The sequence below is a fragment of the Catharus ustulatus genome, chromosome 12, assembly GCF_009819885.2.
Source record: "Catharus ustulatus isolate bCatUst1 chromosome 12, bCatUst1.pri.v2, whole genome shotgun sequence".
Taxonomy (NCBI): domain Eukaryota; kingdom Metazoa; phylum Chordata; class Aves; order Passeriformes; family Turdidae; genus Catharus; species Catharus ustulatus.
The window spans coordinates 6,569,670-6,595,029 of NC_046232.1; the positions used below are offsets into that span (position 1 = coordinate 6,569,670).

The 25,360-nt window shown below is 41.7% G+C and overlaps 1 protein-coding gene across 5 annotated transcripts in view; it reads left to right on the forward strand.

Moving 5' to 3' along the window:
• THSD4 (thrombospondin type 1 domain containing 4) overlaps positions 1-25,360 on the forward strand; it is a 264,552-nt gene that overhangs the window by 49,676 nt on the left and 189,516 nt on the right. For all 5 annotated transcript variants that reach the window (XM_033070905.2, XM_033070906.2, XM_033070903.1 and 2 more), the window contains 2 exons: positions 9,863-10,275; positions 20,988-21,399. In XM_033070905.2, the coding sequence (XP_032926796.1) occupies positions 9,863-10,275; positions 20,988-21,399 (825 nt within the window). The remainder of the gene's footprint in view (positions 1-9,862; positions 10,276-20,987; positions 21,400-25,360) is intronic.

A 25,360-nucleotide genomic window follows, 5' to 3' on the forward strand; every position in this document is an offset into this window, starting at 1 on the left:
ATTTATTTCTCATGCATGGTATATAATATGTAACATCAATTGTACTCTATAAGACCAAAACACTCATCAATAATAGGATAAAAGGGGGGAAATATTATGTGAAACAAAATAATTGCCACTTGCCTTTTAAAATCATCCAAGGTCTCTGCAGCTGGATAAACTGAAATCTTGCTTACTATTTGAACAATTAACTTGCATTGTCCTCACTACTGGACATATGAACAGTCCTGCTGCTGCTCATGAGGCAGTCAAGCTCTGTGTTCTCCCTCCCTCTGCTTATTTTATTGAAATTTAACCTTATCTGATAAGTGTCATACTGTGGTGAACTGAAGGTTAAACTGTAAACAGTTCCTTCTCTTAGACAACTGCTGAAGTCTGTATTCCCAATTTTCCAGAAGTTACTCCTAAGTGGATTTTAAACTAATCATATGTTTCTGTATTAAGAAAGTAAGCTGTAGTTACATTTATGCCTTACTCATTTTAGCAAATCTGGTAAACAGTAGCAGAGTTTGTCCAAATAAAATTTCTGACATTATTATTGCTTTGTTTTAACATCTTGCTTCTGTTATGGCACTAAATATGAGTGTTGAAGCAACAGAATTGCTTTGAATTTATGTAGCTCAGCTGTAGATAAGTGGTGAGTTCAATGGATGTGCACTGTCTTAACAAACTGATTTTTACTGTATGGAAGCAGTGTTAGTATTTATTTTTACAAATATTTCATTGGGGTAGTACTATACTGTTAAATAATTTTAAGCTTCTTTGGGCTCAGTGTAATTTCTTTCTGCTGGCTCAAAATTAAAGAAGAAATAAACTTGATGTTATCTCTGTCAGACACACAATGTTTCTAGGAAAAGCAACTATTTATCAAGTCAATGTGACTATACTCCTCACAGAATGTCAAGATTAATGTGCTTTGGGATGTGTGTTGGGGTTTGTTGGTTTGGTAGTTTTTAGCTGTTTTTTCCCCTCTCTCTTGTGGAGGGGTCATCACTGCTAAGTCAAGAGAAATAAGGAACAGCATCCAAAATCAGAAGCAAGAGCTGAGGGGAAAGAGTGGAACAGGAGGAAGTAAAAGGTGGCCAAGATCTCTCATTTGGTCATGGTGAGCAGTTTGAGGAGTTCAGCTACTTGGACTCACTCTAAGAGAGTACAGTGTGAAGCATGAAACATATATATCCAACATACATCCTTGAAACTCTGGAGGAAACTGGAGTAAGACAAAGCAGTTACTATCTAAGCTTGGCTTTGGCCAGGCACCAGGACTAAAGCCTAACAGTTGTGAGGAGCACCCTGGGACCTCCACCACAGCTGGACATCTCCTTCCTTTTAAACAAGCTCCAAACAGAGGCTTGGAAGGGAGGGCTGTGTTCTTCCTTGCAGAGCAGGCAGGGTGAAGCTCTGCCCCACAGTCAGCAGTGACTCAAGTGTGTAACTTGTCAGGATTTGCAGAGCTGGAACTCAGCTCTTGCTGGCAGAGCCACTGCAAGGTCACCAGGGTCTGTCTGGCTGAGCTGTGTAACTAAACTGGATTGCACTGGCTAAGTCACTGTGTATTTGCACAGCTGCTGTTCCTTTGCAACAAATAGTTACAGGTGTCACCCCTTCTTTCCTGGTAATGTTTTTGTTTATAGAATAACTGCTGTCCATTATTATGACTGTATTTTCATATGCATCACTCATATAAGACACTTCCAACTGCAAGGGAGTCCATATTTCTCTTGCAGTTTTTCACTGGGCAGTATATCTGCTTGCCTTTAGCACAGATGCTTGACTTCAACTGTAGAGATATACATCTGCTCCTTTCATAACCTTTGGTAAAACAGAGTCTTTCTAGCTAATGATGTTGCTATTCTAATTGCAGCAATTTTTAAGAAACAGGAGACATGATTTAGACCACAACAAGACTTTTCCTTTAAAATTAGCCTTTTAGTACAGCAGAATATTGAGAACAACAGCTGAAAGAATTTTCTTGCTATCTGTGTTGTTACTAATTCCCTGTCCTTGATGTTGTGGATTAAAGTGGTTAGGAAATAAAATTCATCTTTGTTTGGGGAAAGGATACATTATTTTATGTGAATATATTCTTTGAAAAATCGAGGCCATGTTTTTGTTGTTTTAAATCTGCTTTATCAGGGACCTCTGAACTTTTATTTTAATCTTTAGAGTAAAAAATACAGACTTCCTTAAGCTCAGAGCAGGAGTTTTTCATTTTTCTGGAAGAAAAGATGAAAAGATCGCAGTTCCAGTTGCATTCCAGTGCAGGTGATCTTACAGGGTCATAGATAAGTTTCTCATCTTCCTTCAGAGCAGTTCTGCATGCTAGTTCTGTCCGAACTTTGGATGAGAGGGATGGCAAAGATGAGAAGCTTTTTGGATTCACAGATGAGTTCTTCAGTTAGGGAATGTTGCTTGCTGTTTTATGATAGCTTGTCCTCTCTGCTTTTGAAGTGATGGGTAAATGACTCACCGAGAGATCTGGACAGGTGTTATGACAATTACATAAAATGTGTATTTCTACCACATCTGGATCTCAAAGAATCTTTCTAAGTGTAGAAATAAATAGAATGGCAACAACTTGGTCACAGTCGTAGATGGCTCACCTGGAGGAGGCCAAGGGTAGTATAAGCTTAGTGACCTAGGCCACAAATGATAGTGAATGGTGAGGGAATACTTCTAAAAATAAAGCCTAATTTGTGATTTAGTGAGGGCCTGATTGCTATCATCTTTACCTTACTGTAAATGAGAAGCAGTCCTACCATGGATAAGGAATGGTTGTATACAAGTGGCAGAAGTGAGATCAGGAGTGAGCTGTCTGTAACCTGAAAGCACTTAATGGTCTCACAGAAGAGTGGAAAATAACTTCTTCCTTAAAACACTAATCTCCCAGAGTGCAATGGAGGTGGTCTTGGTGTGAAAAAATTAGCCAAACTTGGGGAAAGCTTCAAGCTTTGTTGGCACAAAAATAGTTCTGAACCTTTTTCAGAACTGTTTACTTTCTAGACTATTCAAATAACCATAAGGTTTCTTCAGATGTGGTCAGAGTTGGTTGAAGGGGCAGTTAAGCTGTCCAGGCACTGTAACTCCCTTCAGTGATTTGTGAATACAAAGGTCTTCTATTTTCCAGGCTTTTTAGCCCTTTAATCTTCACAGGCACAGATGTTCAGAGATTTTATACAAAGAACGGAAACACAAATCGTTTAAGCTGGTAATATTTACACTTACCGCGTACTGCAAAATTCAAATGGTTTACTACTTCTCTGATTAAAGGCTTCCAAAATGCACTGAAGGATTAAAATAGCTGAGCATACGAACCAGGCAGACATGTACACATTGTGTCATGATGTTTTGTTTGGCCTCTACTCCATTTTCTGCTAGCCTTGAGGAGCTATCTGCAAGTTAGTTTTTTGGGGTTTTTTTGGGGGGTGGGGGTGGTAGTTTGTTTTTTATCAAACCATCAATGTCCCACATGTTTCTTATAAGAGGGATAAAAAATATGGTTCTTTCAAATGTACATATAAAATGGACTGTAAAGCTTTGCTGCTGGGAAATTGTCATAGCTATATAGGTAAGCACTTTATTGGAAACCAACTGAGCTGATGCTGGAAGAATATTCCTTTAAGATGCTTAGATTGGTGAAAGAATTAAAGGGGTACCATAGATGTGTTTACAACACTAGCAGGGAAATACAATAATGTTACACTTGAACAGGTTCTGAACCTAAACTATCATTTCCTCAGCCCATTCAAAACTCAGCATGCTGTGCCCTGAGCAGCACTTCAGGTCTCATTCTGGGAGTCTTGACTGGTTTTGTTTTTTCACTCTTGAAATTTTATGAATGTGAAGTCCAACTCTTACCTTGTGGCTTGATCATTGATCAGTTATATTAATGAAAGGTGAATGTCCATGAAGAATAGTGTTCATCTCATCCCAGGTATGACATATGCATTTTGAAGAGTATCAATATACTGTTTTACTGATGTTTTGAATCCTCAGTCAGTCTAAGCCTGGCTGTGGTAAAAGCTGCATGCTTTTACACATATCCTTTGTGACAGGCTGTGCTCTAGTGAAATCTTTAATTAGTCAGAACTGTAAGATAAAGAAAGTGCAACCCTGGAGTAATGGAATAAATAAGGAGTCATGTCTTCCAAGTGTTTGATACTCCTTTAGTAACAATGGGGACAGTTTGGTGTCATAGCGTGGGTATCGTGTGGGGTAATGAGAAGGACCATGGAAGAGACAATGAACAAACACCTAAAGCCTAAAAGGTTTTGGGGAATATTAACAGCATTTACAGGGGCTCTTTGCTCTGGGAAGCAGAGGACAAAGAGGTTAGAGGCAGCTGAAAGTAAGACATGCTTGCTTCTGTTAATTCCACTTTGCATCTGGTAAATGAATATGGGTTAACTCAGTGAATACCACTGGTAGCAATTTTCTGAGCAGGTGATAAAATGTTCTTCTGGATACAATTTCTTTGCCTTTGGGTGAAAGTAATACCATAAAGCTCTGAGAAACATACATTTATGTGTGTTATATCCCTTTCAGATGTATATTTAGGAATATGATGTAGTTAATTTGTTCGTGAGTCCATTTCCATTCTGGGCATTTACCCAGAAAAAAGAATTACTGGATAATATGTTAAAAATTAAATCTATGAAATCTAATAACATTATTGTATCTAAACTGAAATGGAAAGAAATACCAGAAATGTCTGACTTGCTTTAGATATCTCCAGGTTTAAAGCTTGCCATTGCCTTGTATCCCTTTTCAGTTTTGAATTTGGATTGCTATAGCATGCTTAGTATCTACAGAATACTTAGTAACATTGGCTGAGGCTATAACAGGTTAATGATGTAGCTGGCTAAAAGGTATATACTGTCACCAAGCATTATAATCATTATTACTGTGAAATTCCATCATTAATTCATATTTGGAGTATGGTATGCAGCACTGCACACTTGTGTAAGAATGTAGGAGTGGAAAAGGTGCTGAGAATGAGGAATTCCTTACAAAAAGAAACGAAAGAGATTAGGACTGCTGAATTTCAGAAAGAGATCCTGGAAGTGGATTGTGCTAGGAATTGCAAATCAGACATCATAGTATGGTGAAGGAGAATACAGAATGATCATTCTTCATTTATCACAAAGGAAAATTTGGGAGACATAGTGAAATGGTCAGGCTGCATGTATGAACAGAGCAAAGAGAAGCACTTTTTCAACATAAAATGTGCAGTCTTTTGGAAGCCAAGATTAAAAATATGCTAAAAAATGTATTAATTGTATTCATGGAGATTAAGTCCAGTAGTGGGTATGAAAAACAACTGCAATATGGTGTTTAGCTGAATTAGTGATTAGCTGTAAGCAGAAGGTTCCTGGATATCTCTTGAGTGTGTCCTGGTTCTTAACTTGTTTCCTAAAGTTTTGCTTCTTCAACTCAGTCAGAAACACAGTACTGAGTTAAATGGGCCTCTGATCTAAGCATTTCCTCCCCTACTTTTCTGAACAACAAATTTGTATTTAAGCTATAGTTTAAAAGGATGAAGTGTCCTACAGTATTAAAAATGTTTGTCAGATCAGTACAGCGTTGTCTGTCATTGTCTTCTTGCACAATAAGTTACGTTTTAAATAGTTGTGGCTTTCAGTTCAAGTGATGTTTCCTCTTCAGGGGCATTCTTGCATAGTATAGTTTCAACAACTGCTGCTGAAATCCTGAGATGTGGATCTTATTTCTAAATTCTGACAGAGGCAGCACTAGAAATTGGCATTGAATTTCTATACCTTGTGTACTCCTACTTTTTGCTGAATTTTTGACTCAGCATCAGAGTGATTGGTGAACTACATGAATTAAAGATAAACAGTTTTTCTATTTAAAATGTCATCTATGTCAGCCTGCTGGTAGTATGTTTAATTCCATATGATTTTAGGAAAAGAACCCCAACAAACTCTTCTAGAATAAAAACTGTATGTAGTGCAGCTCCTATGTACAAAAGTGACAAAATACAAGAAAACTGGGGAAAAAGAACAGAAAGGGATGCAGGGTACCGATGAGTAAAGGAAGGGGTGACCCTGAAACTACCCTTCTGAAAATCCAGCCTCAATTCTGTTTGCCACTCGCTCGTCAAAAGGTGGCAGATTGGAAGATATTTGGTATTTAACAGTCATTCTGAAGAGAATTTCTCATTTAAGGATTCTCTGATAGCAGATTAATAGGAGTTGTTGCAGTTGTAGAAATTGCAAGCACTTGCACACCCAAAAACTTGTCTTACTGTTCTTTCCATTATTTATTGTACAGCTGCACATGGTGATCGGTATTGTGTCCACTTCCAAGCCTTGGCTTGCAAAATAACTGAAAAATGTGTAGGAAAGAAAGAAAGGGGGAAATTAAAGGGGAAAAGAAATTGAGTTTGTAGAGCAAAATACTTGGTTGGGATTAACTTGCAGTAAATAAAAATCTTTTTGGTGGTGCATTTTTAGTTAGAATGAGTCTAGGTCACCTAGAGAAGGAATCAGTCATGAACTATGGGAAAGTAGATTAAGTGGGTTGGTTGATCTCTCTCTTTTTACAGGCTATGTGATTCTCTTAAAGAAATTACTCTCATGATTTAATTTGGCAAGAAAAGTTCAGTGTGCATTTCACTTATTCCCCAGTGCTTAGACTCTTCCTTTCAGAAAGTGTGCTTTTAATGGGTAGTTCTTAAAGCAAGAGAAGGGGGCACCTATTGTTGGGATCTCTGAGTATGTGGTTTGTCTGAGATGTTCTGAAATACTTCAGCTGAATCCTGTAATGTCTTGACTGTATCACAGAGCTGTGGCAGAATTTCTTCTTGGCTACTAAGTTACCTGGAAATCACAGGATCAAAGGAGGGGAACCAGCCTGTGGGTGTTGTAATTCAGCTCCTCTGCCCTCGGGAAGGGTTTTGCCTGGTTGAGCTTTAGGATTGGTCTCAGTGCTGCCAGAACCTCCTCAGGCAATTTGTTCCCAGGCTTTGTTTGCCTTCTCTCTAAATAATTTTCCTCCTTTAATTTGGATCACCTTTGATTGAATTTAAATCCAAATAGTTATTAATGTGTTGGCTATAAAAAAGAACAGTTTGTTGCAAAGAGAAAAGTAACAGCTCTTTGTATTTTTTTATGGGAACTGTTTGAAAGTGTCATTATTGTTCCCTCTGTTTTTCATTCCTTAAACTAAGCAGCTTCAGTTTGTTCAGTCTTTCATAGTAGAATTCACCGAGTAGATTATGCCATCAATCACATCATCTCCTCTAAAGATTCATCTGTAGCACATATCTTACTCAAAGTAAGAAAACAGTAAGAAAAGTTCATAACCTGATTTGTTACTGAAAATTCCCATCTCAAAATTTTGTTATCTCACAACTAAGTAATACTGATGAATTTGTCTATCAGTATAAGACGTTATAGTGTTACTTTTTTTTAGGTTTTATATTTATGTTCTTCCTTAACTAGCTGGATTAAACCTTCTTATGCTGTGTCTACAACTCTTTCACTATGAAGATTAGGGGGTGTGAAATTACATTGCCTCCAGTCACATGAAGTATCATTTTATCTGAACCAATTCTTGCTGCAATGAAGTTCGGCAGTTGGCAGGTTCTCTCTTGTAGCAGGCTGACACTTTTCACTATTCAGTTTCTTTTTCTGCACAATGGTACATTTCTTATGTTAGTGAGAACTTGAATTGCTTGTAGGTTAGTTTTTAGTTTTTGCCTGCTTGAGAGTCTTTGGCATTTTAAAAAAACTGAACCATTGTAGAAATGATTAAGAAGTAGTCCAAACAAGTCAAACCTTGTCTGATAACAAAGGACTATTAGTTTTACACTAAGTAAATTTTACTGCAGACTGATTTCAGACCAGAAGAGTGTCTCTGTGTGTAGTCATTATCATTTTATATCTGAGGTAGAGCACATTAATGCACAGTGCAAATATGGGCTGTGAATATTCACTGGAAAAATCACAAACTGAATAATATCTTATTTAGTTGGTCAAAGTGTGAGCCAGTGGTGTTCTGTTATTGGATATGAAAGCAAATGTAGCAGCCAGAAAGACCTTGCTGCGTGTTCTAAGTTTGACATTATATAGTATTAGGTTGTACAGGCTATTAGATTTTCAAGGCTGATGCCAAATGGGGTATGCACAGGGAAAAAGACATTAAATACAGAGACATCTGCTCCTGTTTTCAAATAACATGTGAGAAATGGGTAACATATCACACTAACGCAGATGCTTTTTATTAATCAGAAGTTATAATTAAATGCAGTTTTTTTCTGTGGTTGGTGATGAAAGCATGAGAGCAACTTCAGAGGGGGAAATGTTTCAGATGATGTAAACCACAACCAACTATTACACAGCAGCACCACAAACCCTGCTCTGGCTTGGCTTGTTGTGTTGTAATGCTGTAGTCAGGCTGTGTTTGCAAACCACGTTCCAGCCCAGCCTGCCATGTCTGCAGGCAGCTGATGCGGGCTGTGCTCCCTGGCAGACTGGGGCACAGCTCAGTGACCAAGGCTGTGGTGGCTGTGATGAGAGACTAAGTGTGGAGATGGAAAGCTTTGGCTGTGAAAAGGGGAGAAGTGACAGACAAGGCTGGCTTTCCAAAGCTCATTCTGAGGTAGCTGCACTAGAATAGTGCTGGAGAGGTATGGCAAACATGTTTGTGGACAGTGCCTTTTCTTGTCTCCCAGATGAACTGATGCATGTCCTTGTGGGTACAAAGCTTGTTCAGAGCATTAATAAGCTACTTAAAAGATGGTCATTTAAAAGAAAGATCTGCATATTAATAATTGTGAGAATCAGATATTGGGAACCTGCTTGTGATTCAACTAGTTGGTCAAGAGAAGCAAGAGAAAAACTGCAAATTTGAATATTTTACTCAGTGCAAAACTGAGAAATCCTGACTATATCTAGCTCCAAGAATGGGTAAACCTTGGGGAGACCACAGGGAGATGGGGATGGGATTGTAACTTCCTGGCTATGCTGATACCTTTCCAATCAGAAGGTCAGGATGTTTAAAATATTTGGCTTGAGGGGTTAACTCTCCTTGTGGAGAGACCCTATCCTTCCTAATCTTTCCTAGCTTCTTTCATGAGAAGGATCCTCTCCCTTTGGGGTTCTATCTTTCACTTTCCTTGTGCTGCTGAATGGTGAGTATGGACTAAGTGGCACTGAACACCAGAGACCAACAATTTGTCCCATCTTTTATTGAGTTTGATGGGAATTTCTGTGAATGCAGTGGTAATGTGGGGTCTGGGGCATGAGTGGTAATGTAAGAGTTAACTATAGCAGCATTTTTGGTTGGTTGGAAATCAACCTGTCCTCTTACATTATTGCCTTTGTAAAAAGTTCCACATTAGATGGGAGTTCCTGAAATACTATTGCAACCACCAGCACTCTCCATTGTTGAAGCATCAAGAGTGCAACAGAGCAGTGAGTGTCTGTTAACCCAATTTCATTACCAAAAGTGACCTTATTTCCTGCTTTTGGTAATATTATAACACATTTCCAAGCTTTGCATCATATAATTTTTCCATTGCTGAGAACAAAGAAAATCTATTTCTATCCAGATAGTCCAAAAGGAAAACCAAAAAATAACCCAACCCAAAAAACCAACCAAACAAAAAACCACCATAAAACCCCCCCAAATCCCAGAACAACCAGCCCCAAACTTTTTGTCTGAGTGGTTGATGGCTGTAGGAGATCTCCTCCTATACTGGGAGTCCTTTGACAGGCAGAGAATAAGACAAGTTACTTCCTATGCCATCCGGAGTGAATGGCTGAACACCGCGGTATTCGCGCTCCCCTCTCCCTCCAGTGTGAATTCTGCTTCCTAAGTGTGTGTGTTGTGTCTGCAGGTTCCGCAGAGGATAGAAGAGCAAGGCGATGCTCCCGAGGACAGCGGTGCCGGGGTGCCCGGGCTGTGGGGCAGCTGGGGCCCCTGGTCCGCCTGCTCGCGGAGCTGCAGCGGGGGGGTGATGGAGCAGACGCGGCCCTGCCTCCCCGCCTATTACCGGGAGCGCGGCTACCGCCGGCCGGGCCGCCACTTCCCGGCCTCCGAGCGGGCCCTGCCCCACCAGAGCGCCCACTACGAGGAGCCGCTGGGCGCCTACCCCGGGCACGTCATCTCAGCCATCCGCACCTCGGTGCCGCTGCACAGGAGCGAGGAGCAGCCGTGGGCCGGGCGGAACAGCAGCCAGGGCGGGCGGGCGGCGCTGCGGGGCAGCCGGCACTCGCAGGGCCCGCGGCACAGCGCCAAGCCGGACAAGAGGTACGGGCCTGGCTCCCTGCGGACACGGGCACCTTGCAGCTGCTCGCTCACTTTGGGCTGTTATTAGCGTCTGCACTGACTTCTGCAATGCTTACCGCCTTCTGGCAGGGCTGCCCTCCCTCGACTACTTACATGATGTCCAAGGGCAGATGTAATTATTCTGCAGTTGTGCTAAGCAGGTTATCTCACTTCCCTTTAAGATTTGTGTTGTGATTTATTGATTTTTCCTTTTCTGCTCAAATCTCGTTTGACATTTCCATTAAATATCAGAACAAATAGCTGTTCTATAATTGTATTCTTACTTAGCCAGTCTGATATTAATTGCTTGAAAAATAATAACTTTTTTTCATAAGGGATGGTCAACCATCTGTTAACTTGTTTTTTTAACTCGACTCTAATTTTGTTTTGTATTTCTATTTATTACCTTTTTTGTTTTCTCTTTTTTCTTTTTTTCTTCCTACCATCTCTTTTAGCAAAATTTCCTATTTGAAGAAAATAAACTAAAAAAATGTGGTTGTTTAACACATAGAATATTTTAAATGCTGTATATGTTTTTATTAATTTCCTAGTAACAGCCTTTAAGACTGGGTGGAGCTGCACTGTTACAAGTAATTCCAATTAGTTTTTCCCATTTCTGTAGAAACACTTCTTGGATATTGATATATCAGATTTTTTTTTATATGTATGTGAAAGGAAAATAGATGTGTTTCCAGTTTGGAAACTGAGCAGAACAGAGATGTGCTGGGATGCAGAGCTCCTTAAATGTCTGCTCTCTCTCCTCTGAATATGGATTCCAGCAGCTCTCTGGTTCTTTTCCTCTCAACTCTCTTCTGGGAGATGCATGAAGAGAAGTTTTTTGGGGTAACTGACAAAAAAACCCAAACCAAACAAAGTAGAAAACACCTCAGCCTGCTCCCTGCCAAACATAACCAAAGAACCCTTCCTTTTCATTTGCACTTTTAAGATTCCTAGTGAAGCAGTCAATTGTCATTCCCTTTTAAAAGATTTTTTGCTGTCCTTAACAACATAAGAAAGAGTATTACCTTGAGGCAGTATTCCAGCCTGACTGGAATAAGACAATACAACTCTGTTGCTGCTGATAAAGGCATTCTCAACCCCTGCAAGAAACTCCATAGAAAAGAATACTTGAAAATAGAATTAACCTGTTAAGCTCCTGCCTGTCTCAGTGAAACATGAGCTTCAGAAATTGGGACGAGCTGTTCAGATGTTGTTCTTCTTTGGTGTTGCCAATTTCCTTTGTCACTGCTTTGTCTTTCTGTCAAACCCATGGAAATGATAGCCTAGACCTGTTGAATATAAAATCAGTATGACACTGATAGTCTTACAGAAGCTCAAGGAGTGCCAGAGACAGGATTAGCAGTGTTAACATGAGTACATGGAGGCAAAAGTAATACTATGTTTTTTTCTGTTTTCCTACTCCATAATTTGCTGTAATACACTTCTGGGCAGTGCAGTGTGACAGCCCCAGGTTGTGGTGTGTGGCTGGGTTGTTGCTGACACTGAGAGCCTGGCCTTGAACAGCACAAAGTCATCCAAAGGCTCTTGGCTCTGCCCTTGGCACCTCAGTTTCCGGGGAATCCCCACTGGTGTGGCTCTGCAGCAGCCCCGCTGCCCCTGCTGGGCTTCCATCCCCTTGGGCTGTCCCTTGCTGCTCTGGTGGGCTCTGCAGGCCAGCACAGGCTGGGGTGGTGTGGAACAATCACTGCAGGATTGGCTGGGACAGGAGACCACAGTGAGCAGAAAATGATGCTGACTGTGTGCAGAACTGAAGCTGTGTTACTTCCTAAGAAATGTTTTGCCATATGAAATATTAAAATGCTCACTTTCCTGTGTGACGGAGGTATTTGCTTTTGAAAATTCTTGTGCTTTCCTAAGCACAGTACAAACTTCAGTACCACAGTTGATTTTCAACCCCCACACACTCTGCCCCTTGGCTAAAGACTGGATTCAAGGTCAGTGTTTTAATCTTACTTGCATAATAAGTTATTTCCATCTTGTGTTAGGAGGTCCCTGGTGGTTTTAAAGCCTGTTGTGTTGCATAACTTTCAGATTCCTTGGTGGTGACTTTAAAAACAGAATGAGAACAAAAAATGTTATTTGAAAATGTAATTTGAATGACAAAACTAATAGTTTTCCTTGATTTACAAAATCCAGAGTAAAATCTTTCTTTACAAAGGAGATTACTGTTCCTATATGGAAAATGGATTTCAAAATGTGAGTTACTCTACACATGATTTTTATACTATAGAACTGTGTTTAGAGTTCACTAAAAGGATAATATTGGAAATTCATGTCAGGCTGCTAAATAACACTTGTGTTTTCAGAATTTGTACAGTCAGTGGAAACTTTTTTGGGCATATTTATTTACTGTACTGGACTTTATGTAAAAGCTGTAATTTTAGCAGACTTGCATAAAACTATAAGAGAGGAATGGACATCTGTGACTGAGATAAGCTCACATTGATACCATGGTAGAATGAAATTGAGTGGCTTCCAAGGCAAAGAGTTATGACAGCAGTAGCAGTTCTATACAACAGCCCAGTGTGTTTGTATCATTTGCCAGCAAGTGGAAAAGTTCTCTCCCTGTTTCCAAGCTGCCAACAAAGAACTGATTAGAGTTTTTTTAGCAAAATCCAAAATAGAATTTGTATATCATAAAATCTCCTATACTTTGTCTTTGAAGAGGGTATTCACATTTTCAGCCTTTGAGGCTTAGTTTAGTTAGGCATTCAGAACCAGGACTGCATGAGTTCAGGGAGAATGAGGTTTGAGGTACCTACAATTAGAAGCCTGGTTTGAAAAATTTCAGTGTTCCCCTGTTTAACTCAGTGCAGTAAGAAAAGTTCTTGCATGATTGAAATGTATTAACTACAATCAGTCACTAGAGTGAGTATAAAAGAAAGCTGGTGCTTCTCTGGGTTGTGCACTGGCAGAGGCAGAGCTCTCCCCAGCTTTGAGGAGCTGAGTTCCCTGTAGCACTGACTTGGTTTGTTATTTTTTGCCTAACTGAGGGACCACACCACACACTAGGAACAAACAGGAAAGAGGAGATAGTGAAAAAATATTAAAGCATTCAGACATCTTTATTGAGAGGCACAAACGGAAAAGTAATAAGGGCATGCAGAAAGATAACATGTTTTAAGAGAGAAAACACATCTTGGAAGGAAAAAACATTAATGGATTAGGTTTTAATACTTCTTAAATGTTGCATTCCCAGTTCTCTGTTTTGGTGATGGAGAAGACAGAACCACAATTTCTCACTGATGTACTGAGTGTAGGATGTTTACAACTGCCTCCTTCACTTTCTCTTCACACAGGCTTTAGTGGTGGAGCAGCAAACCTCAGTGTCCACTTGTGTGAGCATGATACGTATTTCCTGTCTGGGGTCGTAGGAGCAGAAAGAAAAAACCCAGAATTATTACCAGCATAATGAAATAGCTAAAGCATTCTTGCACAAATAGTGCAAGTTAAAGGAGGAAAGGAAAGGGCTTCCCTAAAGCATTTCATATGTATTTGGAAGGGGAGTGAGAGGAAAAATTTGCACTGAGGAAATAATCCAAAAATCATCGACTTCTCGCATGGCTCTAGCTCTGGGTCTTTATTCAGCTGCCAGCAGCTGACGTGCAAGTCTGCTGTGCTGCTCTGTTCCCTGTATAGGGTCAGTTTGCATTTCTAGGCCTTTGAGCAATGGAAAGGAAGAGTGCATCATTTAATGTCAAACCAGAATTTCCTTTCTGAAAGTATTTCTTTTGCCACCTCTCACAGATGCTTTGTCCTGTCAAATATAGGTCACTCTGTTGGCAGGTCTACAGTTAACTTTTAAAACTACAATTCTGTTGTTATTTCCTTAACCAGTAGCCACGTGTTGTGATGCAATTTCTGTGACCTGTTCTAGTCCCTTCCAATTCCTAAAGGTGAAAAAATGTGTGATTGCTGGACCTTCAGGTTCAAGAAGGTACTGTGTTCTCTAGTTGTGAGGCTTTATATTTATTGGCGTGAGTGTTTGCTTTTGCTTTTCTTAGTATCTGGAACAAAACCCAGCTCAAGTTCTTAGCCACCCCTCCTTTCATTATTTCTCTCATAGAACAAAAATGGTTTTTACCCCAAGCCCACTATGGTTATAAAAGCTTATTGTGGGTTGGTGTATGTGCAGAAGGAAGATAGAGAGAGAAGGATTGGATCCCTTTCTAAGGATAAGTTTTCCAGAAACATCTAAGAGCACCAGTGGTAATCAAAGAATTCATTTTGGTAGCACTTGGGGGATTTAAGGCCATATGAGAAAGATGTTTATTTTCCTTCTGAATAAAATTCTGGGCAGGATCTAATAGCAATAATGATCAAATGAGGTATTTTTTCACAAAATGAGTAGTTAGCTGGGATGGCTGAGGCCTCAGGTTGACTTTTTGCTGTCACGCCACTCATCTGGGTACTAATCCAAATAATTTATAATCAAACTAATATCAGTTTTTATTATACTACTGCAAGCATTCTGTGAGTGGGATTACCAGAAATAACCTCCTAACACAATACTATAATTGCAAACCACCTGAGCTGTCTTATTCTTACTGCTGAACATTTCAACCCTTCCTGAGCTGAGGTCACTGAAAGAGGGGAAGTGAGAAACTGCTGCTGTTTAGTCAGGTACCATTGAACTACTGCCCTGTCAGTGAGGGCCAGAAACAGCTAAACCTCCCACAGCATTTGTAAGGCATCTGAGCAGAGTTATGAGGTTACTTGCATTGAATTTCTGCTGGTTTACCTGCCACCTGCATGGCTGCATTATTCCATCAAATCTTAAAGAAGAAGCTAGGAGTTGCCTGAGTTCAGAGGTTTTACTGAAAAGGAGGATTGAAGTATTTGGGTTTGAATTTTGGAATCCTATCTTAGTGTTGAAAGTCACATAAATGAGGTTATACAGAACTTGCTGAGAGATCAGTAAAAGCAAATATACTGAGTTATTGTATTGGGCATACTGCAGCTATGCTAAACTGGGGTATCAGTGGTAATCTCTGAGGATGGAAAATTTCGTTTAAGGTAGTCCACATTCCATTAATTAAGCCTGTTCCCAAGAGACAGTTTATTTAGTGACCTTGTTCATTAATTTTACTGTCTTGGAAAAATGTAAATACCTTTTCCCCCAAATATGATATAGAAGTGAGAGTGTTTGTGGTATAATGTGGTATAATCAATTTTTCTTCAGAAGAAAATCTTTTTAGACATTGTTGGTTACTCTGTGAATTCTAGCAGTTATATTTTTAGCACAAATATGCTCACAGTAATTTTAATACTTTTATGTATATGTGATACATGGGAAGCAATGCATATCCACAAATCATGGTGTGGTTACCACAGTTACCATGAATGTAAAGCAGGCAGTTATTTCCCTTGCTTTAGTTAATGAAAATGCCAATCAGTGAGATACAGTGACAGCCTGCCCTGATGAAGTGCCCTGCAGTGTGCTGGTGAAGGAAGCAGGGTGCTGGAGTGGGGCAGAAGTTGGTGCTGGTGAAGGGAGCAGGGTGCTGGAATGGGACAGAAGTTGGTGCTGGTGAAGGGAGCAGGGTGCTGGAGTGGGGCAGAAGTTGGTGCTGGTGAAGGGAGCAGGGTGCTGGAGTGGGGCAGAAGTTGGTGCTGGTGAAGGAAGCAGGGTGCTGGAGTGGAGCAGAAGTTGGTGCTGTTGCACTGCTTCGCAGTGTGTGATGCTCTCTCAGAAGGGCTACCTGAGCTCTTGTGAACAAACATTTCACAGAGATACCTGCTCACTGCTGTAAGGCCAGTTTCTAGAACAGTGAGCAGACAAGCATGCATTTTGTAATATAAAACAGTCAAAGGGCTCCTTTCTTTCATTCATGTTTGTGATTTTCTCCAGATTGATTTAGAGCCGGTGAAAAGTGAGTCAGTGGAATGCAGAGCAGCACAGGCTGTGGTGCAGTGGACAGCAATGCATGGTGGATGTTGAATGGAATCAGCCTGGTGGGAGCTCTCCTTCTTGAGTATATGGAAACCTGTTTCCAAATCCATTGTATCAGCCATTTTTGTTTATAATTATTCCTGTCAAAGAATCTACTAAAACACTGTGAGGTGTAAACTCACTAGCAGTTACGAACAGTATAAGACAGTTTATTTTGTGACTTAAGGGGGAAAAAATTCGTGGTGGAATCTTTTAAAAGTACACCTTGTTAACTGTGCCCCTAATAATATGTAAAGCATGAAAGAAAATTAAAAGCAGTAGGAGAGCTGGCAAGTAAATGATTGACTTGGACAATTGGAGGCCAGTCACAGTTTTGAATTATGGAGGAAATGCCACGGATTGAAATGCATGACTGAAATTATTTTAATAATATTATCTAGGAGTAATAAAAAAAAGTACATTAAAAATATATGCCCATAGCGATCCTGTTAACAGAAGCTTACAGAATTCAGACCAGGTTTTTTCCAACTTGACATTTTGTGTCTCCAAAATGTGACTTTTCCTTGTCCCTTTTTTTTCTTAATTGCATTTTGAATATTGGAGTAACATTTCAATAGCTTCATTGCTGACAGGAATAGCTAATAAGTCACCATCAGTTTTTCAGAAAAAGAATCAAGGCAACTCTGTACTATATACTTGAACTGTGAGTAGATGGGTAGTGTCCTTTAAAACCTGTCAATTAATTACAGTAATGTAGGGCTGAAAAACAGATAATTTGCTATGACCCCAAGTATTAGGTTAAATATTGGTATACTTACCCACAGAAACAGATTTAATTAAGTTAGGTTGTATGTAATTGATTCAGTTATAGAGGATTTTGCCTACTAAAAAGCAATTCTCTTAAAACTATGATGAGTAGAAGGGCTTAAATTTAAGCCAGAGAGCTTTGATAGGGATCTAAGGGGACTCAGCTCCTTTAGAACTAATTTTCTAGTTGAAATCAAAGAACAGCAGTTTTGGAGCATTTTTGAAATGGAAATGAGTAACAGCAATGCCAAAGCACAAATTGGTATGATTTAAAAGACTTCTGCAGTGGTAAATAATGTAGAATGTTTTTTGGGAAATGAAGCTATAAATCAAATTTGTAACCTGCCTTCTGTCTTTTTTCTACTTTCATCTTGCACGTAAAACCTCTGTTTCTGCTGATAGATCAGCGTTAAGTTCAGTTTGAGTAGGTGCTAGCTCTGGGTTGGTTGCTGTGCTGATAGGGCACAACCACAGCCAGCAGCACTTCAGAGAATAGATTTTAGGCAGCTGCTGAATTCCCGAGTGAGGAGAACTGGCAAGAACCTGGAGAGTGCCTGGGCCTGGCCACCCAGGAGTGCAGCTGGACCAGGCTCACTGTGGACAGGGGTTTCCTTAGCTGGTTGGAGGACCTGAATGTTCATTCCAGGACTGGACTCCTGGTAAGGGAAGCCTTTGAAGATTTTGACAAAAAGCTTCAGACTTGACCAAACTTTACACTAAATTAAAAGAAAGGTCTAGGTGTTGTTTTTACTGTATCTGAGGATCTGTGGTGAGATTCTGTTGTCTTTCTTTAGTGTGGTTGTTGTGACTGGGAATACAGGGAAGAAAACCATCTCTCTCTGCTTGTAGAATTATTTTTGCCAATAGGTAAGAGAAGATATTGGGGAAAAAAAATCTGTAATTCCTATGCAGTTTTTTTTTCTCCTTGTCCCTGGTGAAACTGGTGGCCAAAGGTTGTTACCTTTCCAAAACATCATTTCTTCAGAAACAGTGAAAGGTTGTGAATTGAAAATGTGAGGAATCAGAAGTTTCTTTGGGTTCATTCTAAGGAAACTTTCCAGCAGTTGTACAAGTCTTCCTTGTTGTCATAAATGAGTGGTTTTGCTAATGTTGCACCCTTTCATTTACAAGAGAAGTACTTTGATACTAGGAGATAAGAGAAATGAAATGCTGAAAAGTGCATGGAAATACATTCTTTATTCTGCCTGACATCAGAAGAGAAAGAAAACGAGTTATGCTTCAGCTGGAAGTGAGCCAGGGAACCTCCATTTAGAGGCAATGGGATAAATGTAAGGAGAGAGGAAGTGATGGAAAAAGGGGAAAAAATGAAAAAGGTATGTTGGAGAGAGGCTGTATTAAGAGCACTTAACAGAAGAGGTGGAGGCCCAGGAAATCTGTAATCTTACCTGTGTATCTTAAAGACACTGTATATCCTTAGTTCAAAGAGGGCTTCTATTAGATATAAATAACCAGCCCACCAGCTCTGAAAGTGCTTCAGTCTTGAAGACCACTTGAGGTTCAAAGCACTGTTCTTAGCATAAAGTCTGTGAGGCAGTGATAATGCATTGATTTGCCAAGGCACACGTTTGCTTATGGCTAAAATTAGAAAAAGCTACAACAACCAAATTCCTTTTTGACACTGCAAATGTGCTAAGAGGGGCCAGTTCCTGCTATTCACAGCTGCCATATTCTCAGCATGAGAGAAATTGTCAAAAGTTAGAACAGTAAGAATGCATCATCATCACGATGATGTTTGATACAACCCTTATATTAGTAGCACAAAACCTGATTTTCTTACTTGTCTGGGCAAATGCGTTTTTTTGAAATAACGAATATATTGAGGTTGGCTTAAGTTTAAAGGGATCCATCATTTCTGTTATCAAAGTGCTAAAGAGATTTGTCTGAGCAAAGAGGTGTATGTGTTTATGCAAATTATGCCCAAAGAAATGAGATTGTCAGATCTGCATTAAACAACTGTTATGCATCTGCTTGAGGTGAAGACCATAGATCGGAGATGTCTGCTGGCTGTGGTCTGACATGAATTACGTAATGCTTTGCTCCATGTATTTTTCTGTTAGGCAGTAATTTACCTTTAGATGGTAAACTCCATTATTGGTGGCATTTTTCTCCCCGTTTTTGTTCCAGCTGGCTGCAAATATTGTTCAGTACTTGTTTTCCTCTTATTCTCTCTTGCTCTTCTTCAGTTTAGGGAGCAAAGGAAAAGCTAATGCTGTGTAATCTCACTCTCATTTAGGTCTGGCTAAGTAGGGACAAAGCTTAGGGTTTTTTTTCTTTCCTCTCCTGTACAGTTATGGGAAGCTTTTATTTCCCTCCCTTAGTACCAAAAAACATTGTACTCCCTGGTGTAACTACCAAAAGCCTGCCTCAACAATGACTGTCATGGTCTCAGAGCAGATTAACAGGGATAAACAGTTCAAGAGTGCTGGTTGCTTATCTGCCAGGGCAAATCAGCACCCTCGTTCACACATCTTGAGCCAGGAAGATTGATTTAAAGCCCCACGTGGCCATAAGGCTGGAATGGGAGGTAAATGACTTTCAGGGTTCCCAGCAAACAAGAGTCCTGGGAGAATATAAGACTTATGAAGAAAACAAACCCAAAGAAAGCTCCCTTTGATCTGGCAACTGGCATCTGTAACACTTCTGTTTCTAGAAAATAAGTATGTCAATTTATAATCTCTGGTTTTCACTGGAGTTCCAATATCTGGTTTTCACTGGAGTTCCAGTCTGTTTTGCATTGATATTAAAAACATAAATGGATTTTATGTACAGAAAGAAAATTACAGTAATTTCACGAATACAAGCCGCAGCAATTTCACAAAAATTTTGGTGGAAACCCGGAAGTGTGGCTAATACTCGGGGGCGGCTAATATGTGAATAATTTTCTGACATTTACAACCCCAGACGTGCCAGCCAGGGCGCCGAGCCAAGCACCTGCCAGTAAAAGCTTGCATTCCGCGATTGTTACAGTGTTACTGTGTTGCCCTGGCTCCCTGCAGGCAGCATGGGGGGTGGGGAGAGAGGCAGGAGAGCTCTCTTCTTCCCTCCTCTGCTGCAGCCCAGGGGAGGAGGGGGTGGGGGGGGGGGGGGGGGGGCGCCACCATTGCCGCAGCCCGGGGAGGAGAGGAGGGGGCCGCGCCGTCATTGCCGCGGCCCGGGGAGCCAACGGGGGCCCTGCGCCGCCATTGCCGCGGCCCGGGGAGGACGGGGGGGGGCGCCGCCATTGCCGCGGCTCCGGGAGCCGACGGGAGCCCCGCGCAGCCATTGCCGTGGCTCGGGAAAGCTCCGTCCCTGCCCGCCGCTGGCACCACGGGCGCAGGAAAGCTCCGTCCCCGCCCGCCGCCGCTGCCGTAGGAGCGGGGGAAGCTCCGTCCCTGCCTGCCACCGCGGGGCAGCGCCGACCCGGGGTGACCGAGCCCAGTGGCAGCGGCGGCCGGCCCCGAGGGGCAGCACCAGGCTGGGCCACCTGGCCCCGTCAGCGGCCCCTAGCGGGCCGAGCCTGCACAGCCTTAGCTCAGCCAGTAAACCCCGCCCTCCCGCGGTTCTGTTACTAATTGCACGCGGGTCCTCGCTGCGAACGACAGAGCAGCTTATATTCGGGTGCGGCTTATCTATGGACAAAAACCGAAATATTTGCCAACACCCAGAGATGCGGCTTATACTCAGTGCGGCTTGTATTCGTGAATTTACTGTACTTTTCTTTAATGGTGTCTCCCTTCCTGAGCTGCAAATGTCACCCAGAAGAGCTGTATTCACTCATTGCTCTGAACTGGAAGAAATGTTTTTTGCCAACTTACTCATCAGACTGCACTGTTAGGATCAAGGCCTTCTGAGATTCCTAATACATTCAGATAGACTATGTCTTGTTCATATTTATTACAAGTCATGTAAATACCTCACTGCTCCTTTGGTTTTGGATTCAGTAACTGTTTTCTCTCTCTTTCTCTGTTTTTAGAAGCAGAAGCAGAAATCCTATTGGTCCAGGAAAGTATGGCTATGGAAAAGTGCCCTACATCTTACCTTTACAAACTGATACTGGTCAGCAGCCTCAGAAGCTGCGGAGGCAGCGGCAGTCGTCAAGGAGCCACCTGTTCCAGCAGAGCCCGAGTGTCATGAGCTCCTACAGCCAGGCAGCTGCTCCTTCACTGCAGCATGGCAATCTCTACCAAGAGCCAGCTGGGCCTCAGGCAGGACACCAAGGCCTGGGGCCCTCGGTTTATCAGTCACCTTCATTCCCTGTGTCCCAGAGTCTGTTCCATGGCGGTGACTCCAGCCCTCAGGCCCTGCAGGGGCAGCCCCAGCCCCAGAGGGCTGCAGCCATCGTGTGCATTGGTGCCTACAAGCAATATAAGCTCTGCAACACTAATGTAAGTCTGCTTTTCCTGTCGTTCATGTGTTGGACAGCTAATGGTTTTCCCCAGTATGCAAAATGTTCACCTAATCATCAAGTTAAGTTGAATTTTTTAAAATTAATGATTATATTTGTGAACTTATTTTAGAGTATCTTGGGGAATACTGAAAGTAGATCCATAATATTTCAATTACCTAATACTGTACCTTTAAGGCCTTTAAGCAGTCACTTCATCTACCAGTATGTACAGTTCTAATTTGATAAAACCTGGGAACATGAAGGAATTTGAGATAAGGATAGTAATTGTGAGAGGTGGTGCGGCAAACATGGGCTGAACCATGTCAGAGGATGCAATAATGGTGGAAAATTTTAGCTGTAATTGTGGTGAAGGGACAAGGGAATGAATTCAGTTTAAGTTTTCCACTTTCATTCGATGTTGTGATGTTATTTTGATTTTTTTTGTATTGAATGTGGATTTTAATGATAATTCTTAAGTATGTGATTCACAGTGGCAAGGAGTGGCATGTAGTGGGTTTGCATGGCCAGGTTTTGGTAGATGGGAGGGGTGGGGGGACTGCAGGTGTGGCTTCCATGAGAAGCTGCCAGAAGCTTCCACCGTGTCCAACGGGGAATCCAATGCCAGCTGGCTCAGGATGGACCCACAGCTGGCCAAGGCCAAGCCCATCAGAGGTGGCAGTACTATCCCTGTGATATCATACTTCAGAAGGAAAAAAAGCTCTTGTACAGGCGTGATGTAGCCAGAGGAGAACAGATTGAGAATGTGTGAGAGGAACAGCCCTGCAGAGGCCAAGGTCAGTGCAGAAGGAGGGGCAGGAGGGGCTCCAGGCACTTCAGCTGAGATTCCACTGCAGCCCATGGGGAGCCCTGGGGTAGCAGCCATGGCCCTGCAGCCCATGGAGGGCACTGGAGCAGGTGGGTGCCCTGAGGAGGTGATACCCCCGGGAAGGCCCATGCTGGAGCAGGTGGATGCCCTGAGCAGGTGATACCCCAGGGAAGGCCCATGCTGGAGCAGGTGGGTGCCCTGAGGAGGTGATACCCCCAGGAAGGCCCATGCTGGAGCAGGTGGGTGCCCTGAGCAGGTGATACCCCCGGGAAGGCCCATGCTGGAGCAGGTGGGTGCCCTGAGGAGCTGACACCCCAGGGAAGGCCCATGCTGGAGCAGGTGGGTGTCCTGAGGAGCTGACACCCCAGGGAAGGCCCATGCTGGAGCAGGTGGGTGTCCTGAGGAGCTGACACCCCAGGGAAGGCCCATGCTGGAGCAGGTGGGTGCCAGGGACCTGCCAGACATGGAGAGAGAGGAGCCCACACTGGAACAGCTTTGATGGCAGGACTTGTGACCCTGTGGGGACCCACAATGGAGCAGCTAATGAAGAACTGTAGCCCATGGGAAGCACTCACATTGGAGGAGTTTGTGGAGAACTGTGTCTCATGGGAAGGACCCCATGCTGCGGCAGGGGAAGGACTCCTATCCCTGAGCAGCAGCAGAAACAACCTGTGATGAATTGACCATAACCCCCATTTTGTCTCTATGGCACTGAGGGAAGGCAGTAGAGCTGGTAAGAAGGGAGGGCTAGGGGGGAACATCTGATTTTGAGGGGTAATAAATTCAGTCAATTTCCCCAAGTCAAGTTTGTTCTGCCCATGGTGATAATTGGTGAGCAATCTCTCCTGATCCTTATCTCAACCCATGAACCCTTTGTTATATTTTCTATTCCCTGTTCAGTTGTGGAGGGAGGCGATAGAGTGGCTTCAGTGGGTACCTGTCACCCAGCCTGGGTGAAACCACCACAGTCACTACAAGCTTAAAGTTTTTCCATTAAAGAAATTGAAAAATGGAGTTTGGATAGGCCATGTTATGAAGGTTGTCTACTTCTCAGTCCCATAAGATGAGGTTATCCTTTTTTTAATGTTCTAAATAGCATTTAGAGACAACCCTCAGTAGCCTGGATCACTCCAGTCTTTCCATGGTGCTCTGTGCATTCTGTGACAGATGCTACTTTTACCAGCATTCAGTTCTATGTGCTTTGATTTTAACTTCCTAATGTATTGGTGTGAAAATCTGTTCTGTGTTAATTTTTAAATAAAACTTAATCTGTTGTTATTTGGTTCAAAAATGTTTAGCTGGGTGTAGCTCAGTGCTCCAGGCAGTCTCCCATTGTATGTGGTAGGCAAGTGAAGTTTTGTTCTTTGTCCCCCTTAGTGTTTTCATCTTGCTAAAATTGCCAGTTTCTGCCTGTGCCCTTCTAGTATTTCCCAAAGTATGTCTTCCTAATATGTTTTTCTTATTTGTCCTCCTCATCCAACTTAATGTTGCAAACATTAATAAACCTGTATTTGGATATTAGAAGCAGAATGTTCAGGAGAGGTCTGGATAAGTTGACATGACAGGCCAGATTTTTTTGGATGGGTGAACATCTGTTTCTTCTGCCTCCTAGAAATCCTGTTTTGTTTAGTGGAACCTGCACAGTGGAAATGTAACAACGGAACACAGGATAACAAAAACATAACCTAAACAAATCAGATATTTTTTTTCTTAGTTATTACTGCTGCTAAATTTATGAATAAAGTCCATTGATTGAGACTAGAGCAGCTGATTGTAAAGGCCTAATGTCAAGAAACCTTTAGTGTATTTGTCTGGAATGGAAAACATGAAGGGCTAATTTGAGCCTCTGAGAATAGCCTCTGGGACAAATTACTCTTTTGAAAAACACTTTCTGTTTTTTGAAGGAAATGGAAATGACCTTAGTGCATGGGCATTAATTTGGAAAGTTTTCTGAGCTAAATTTGCTTGCTGTGTCCAAGTGATACACAAATGTCCCAGTCTTTATTTCGTCCCTCACACATCAGGGAACAAAGTTGGACAGTATTCTGCCTGACTTAATGTGACAAAATTGTTTCCAGGAAGAGAGGTCTTTTCAGAGGGTGAGGGGTAAGAGATGAGGAAGTTAGAAATGAGGTGGAAGAAGGAAGCAAGCCAAGATTGCCAGGGGATGGAGGAGGCAGGTTTGTAGAAGATGTTTGTTGAGAATGAAAAGTGGGCTGGAGAGTAGAGGGCAGTGAGCTTGTGGATTAGACAGTGGTTGGACATGCAGGTCTGCTTGGTGAGTGGTTTGGCCATTGGCAGATTTCTTTTAATAGAAGGGAACAGGAGTGAAAAGATTTTCATGTTAGTTTTAGAATCTGTTGTTTAAACAGAAGAATTCAACAGATGAAGAGAAAACATAGATAAGCGCACTGCTGCTACCTCTTTGCCATTCTTGCTTGTATAAATGCAGTTATAAAGAAAGCTGTAGTACAGGAGACTTCAGAGCAAAGAGAAATTGTAGCTGAGGTAGCTTCTCCTAGGCATAGAACTCTACATAGTGATATTCTTTATTTAGTAATGTTTCTGTTACCCTTGGAGAAGCTGTAATTGCTATTCAGGATTATTTTTCTCCCTAGAATGTGGTAATTAATGTAATTATAAAAAAGAAGTTGCTAAGAACAGTCGTATAAGGCCAGGATGAGAGCAAAACAAGGCTGATAGTGTTTCACTTTGTTTGCTTGTTCTTCCTGATTAAATGCTTCTGCACGCGGGCTTTAATTTAATTTATCAGCAGCGACATGTACCAATGGTCTTGCCAGCAAGCAGAGAACAGTATCTTTTTATTTCTTTTTCTTTTTCCATTCTTCCTGGAGCATACAGAAAAAAAAAGAAAATCTCATTTATTGGAAGTATTCTGTTAACCCTTATCCTGGTGTTTGGCCAGTCCCTCTACAGTTTCTCCTAAGGGCAACTAATTAATAACAAATTAAGTTAATCTGCCTTGGTCCACTAGGCCATTCCCTCATTATTGTACATTTAGTGCTTTTTCATTGATAGCTGAAGTTGTTTCTCATGACTGACAGATTGATTCATAAGAGGTAAACTTGTGAGGTTTGGTTAGGGAGGGCCTCGGAAGTGTTTGTATTTGTTC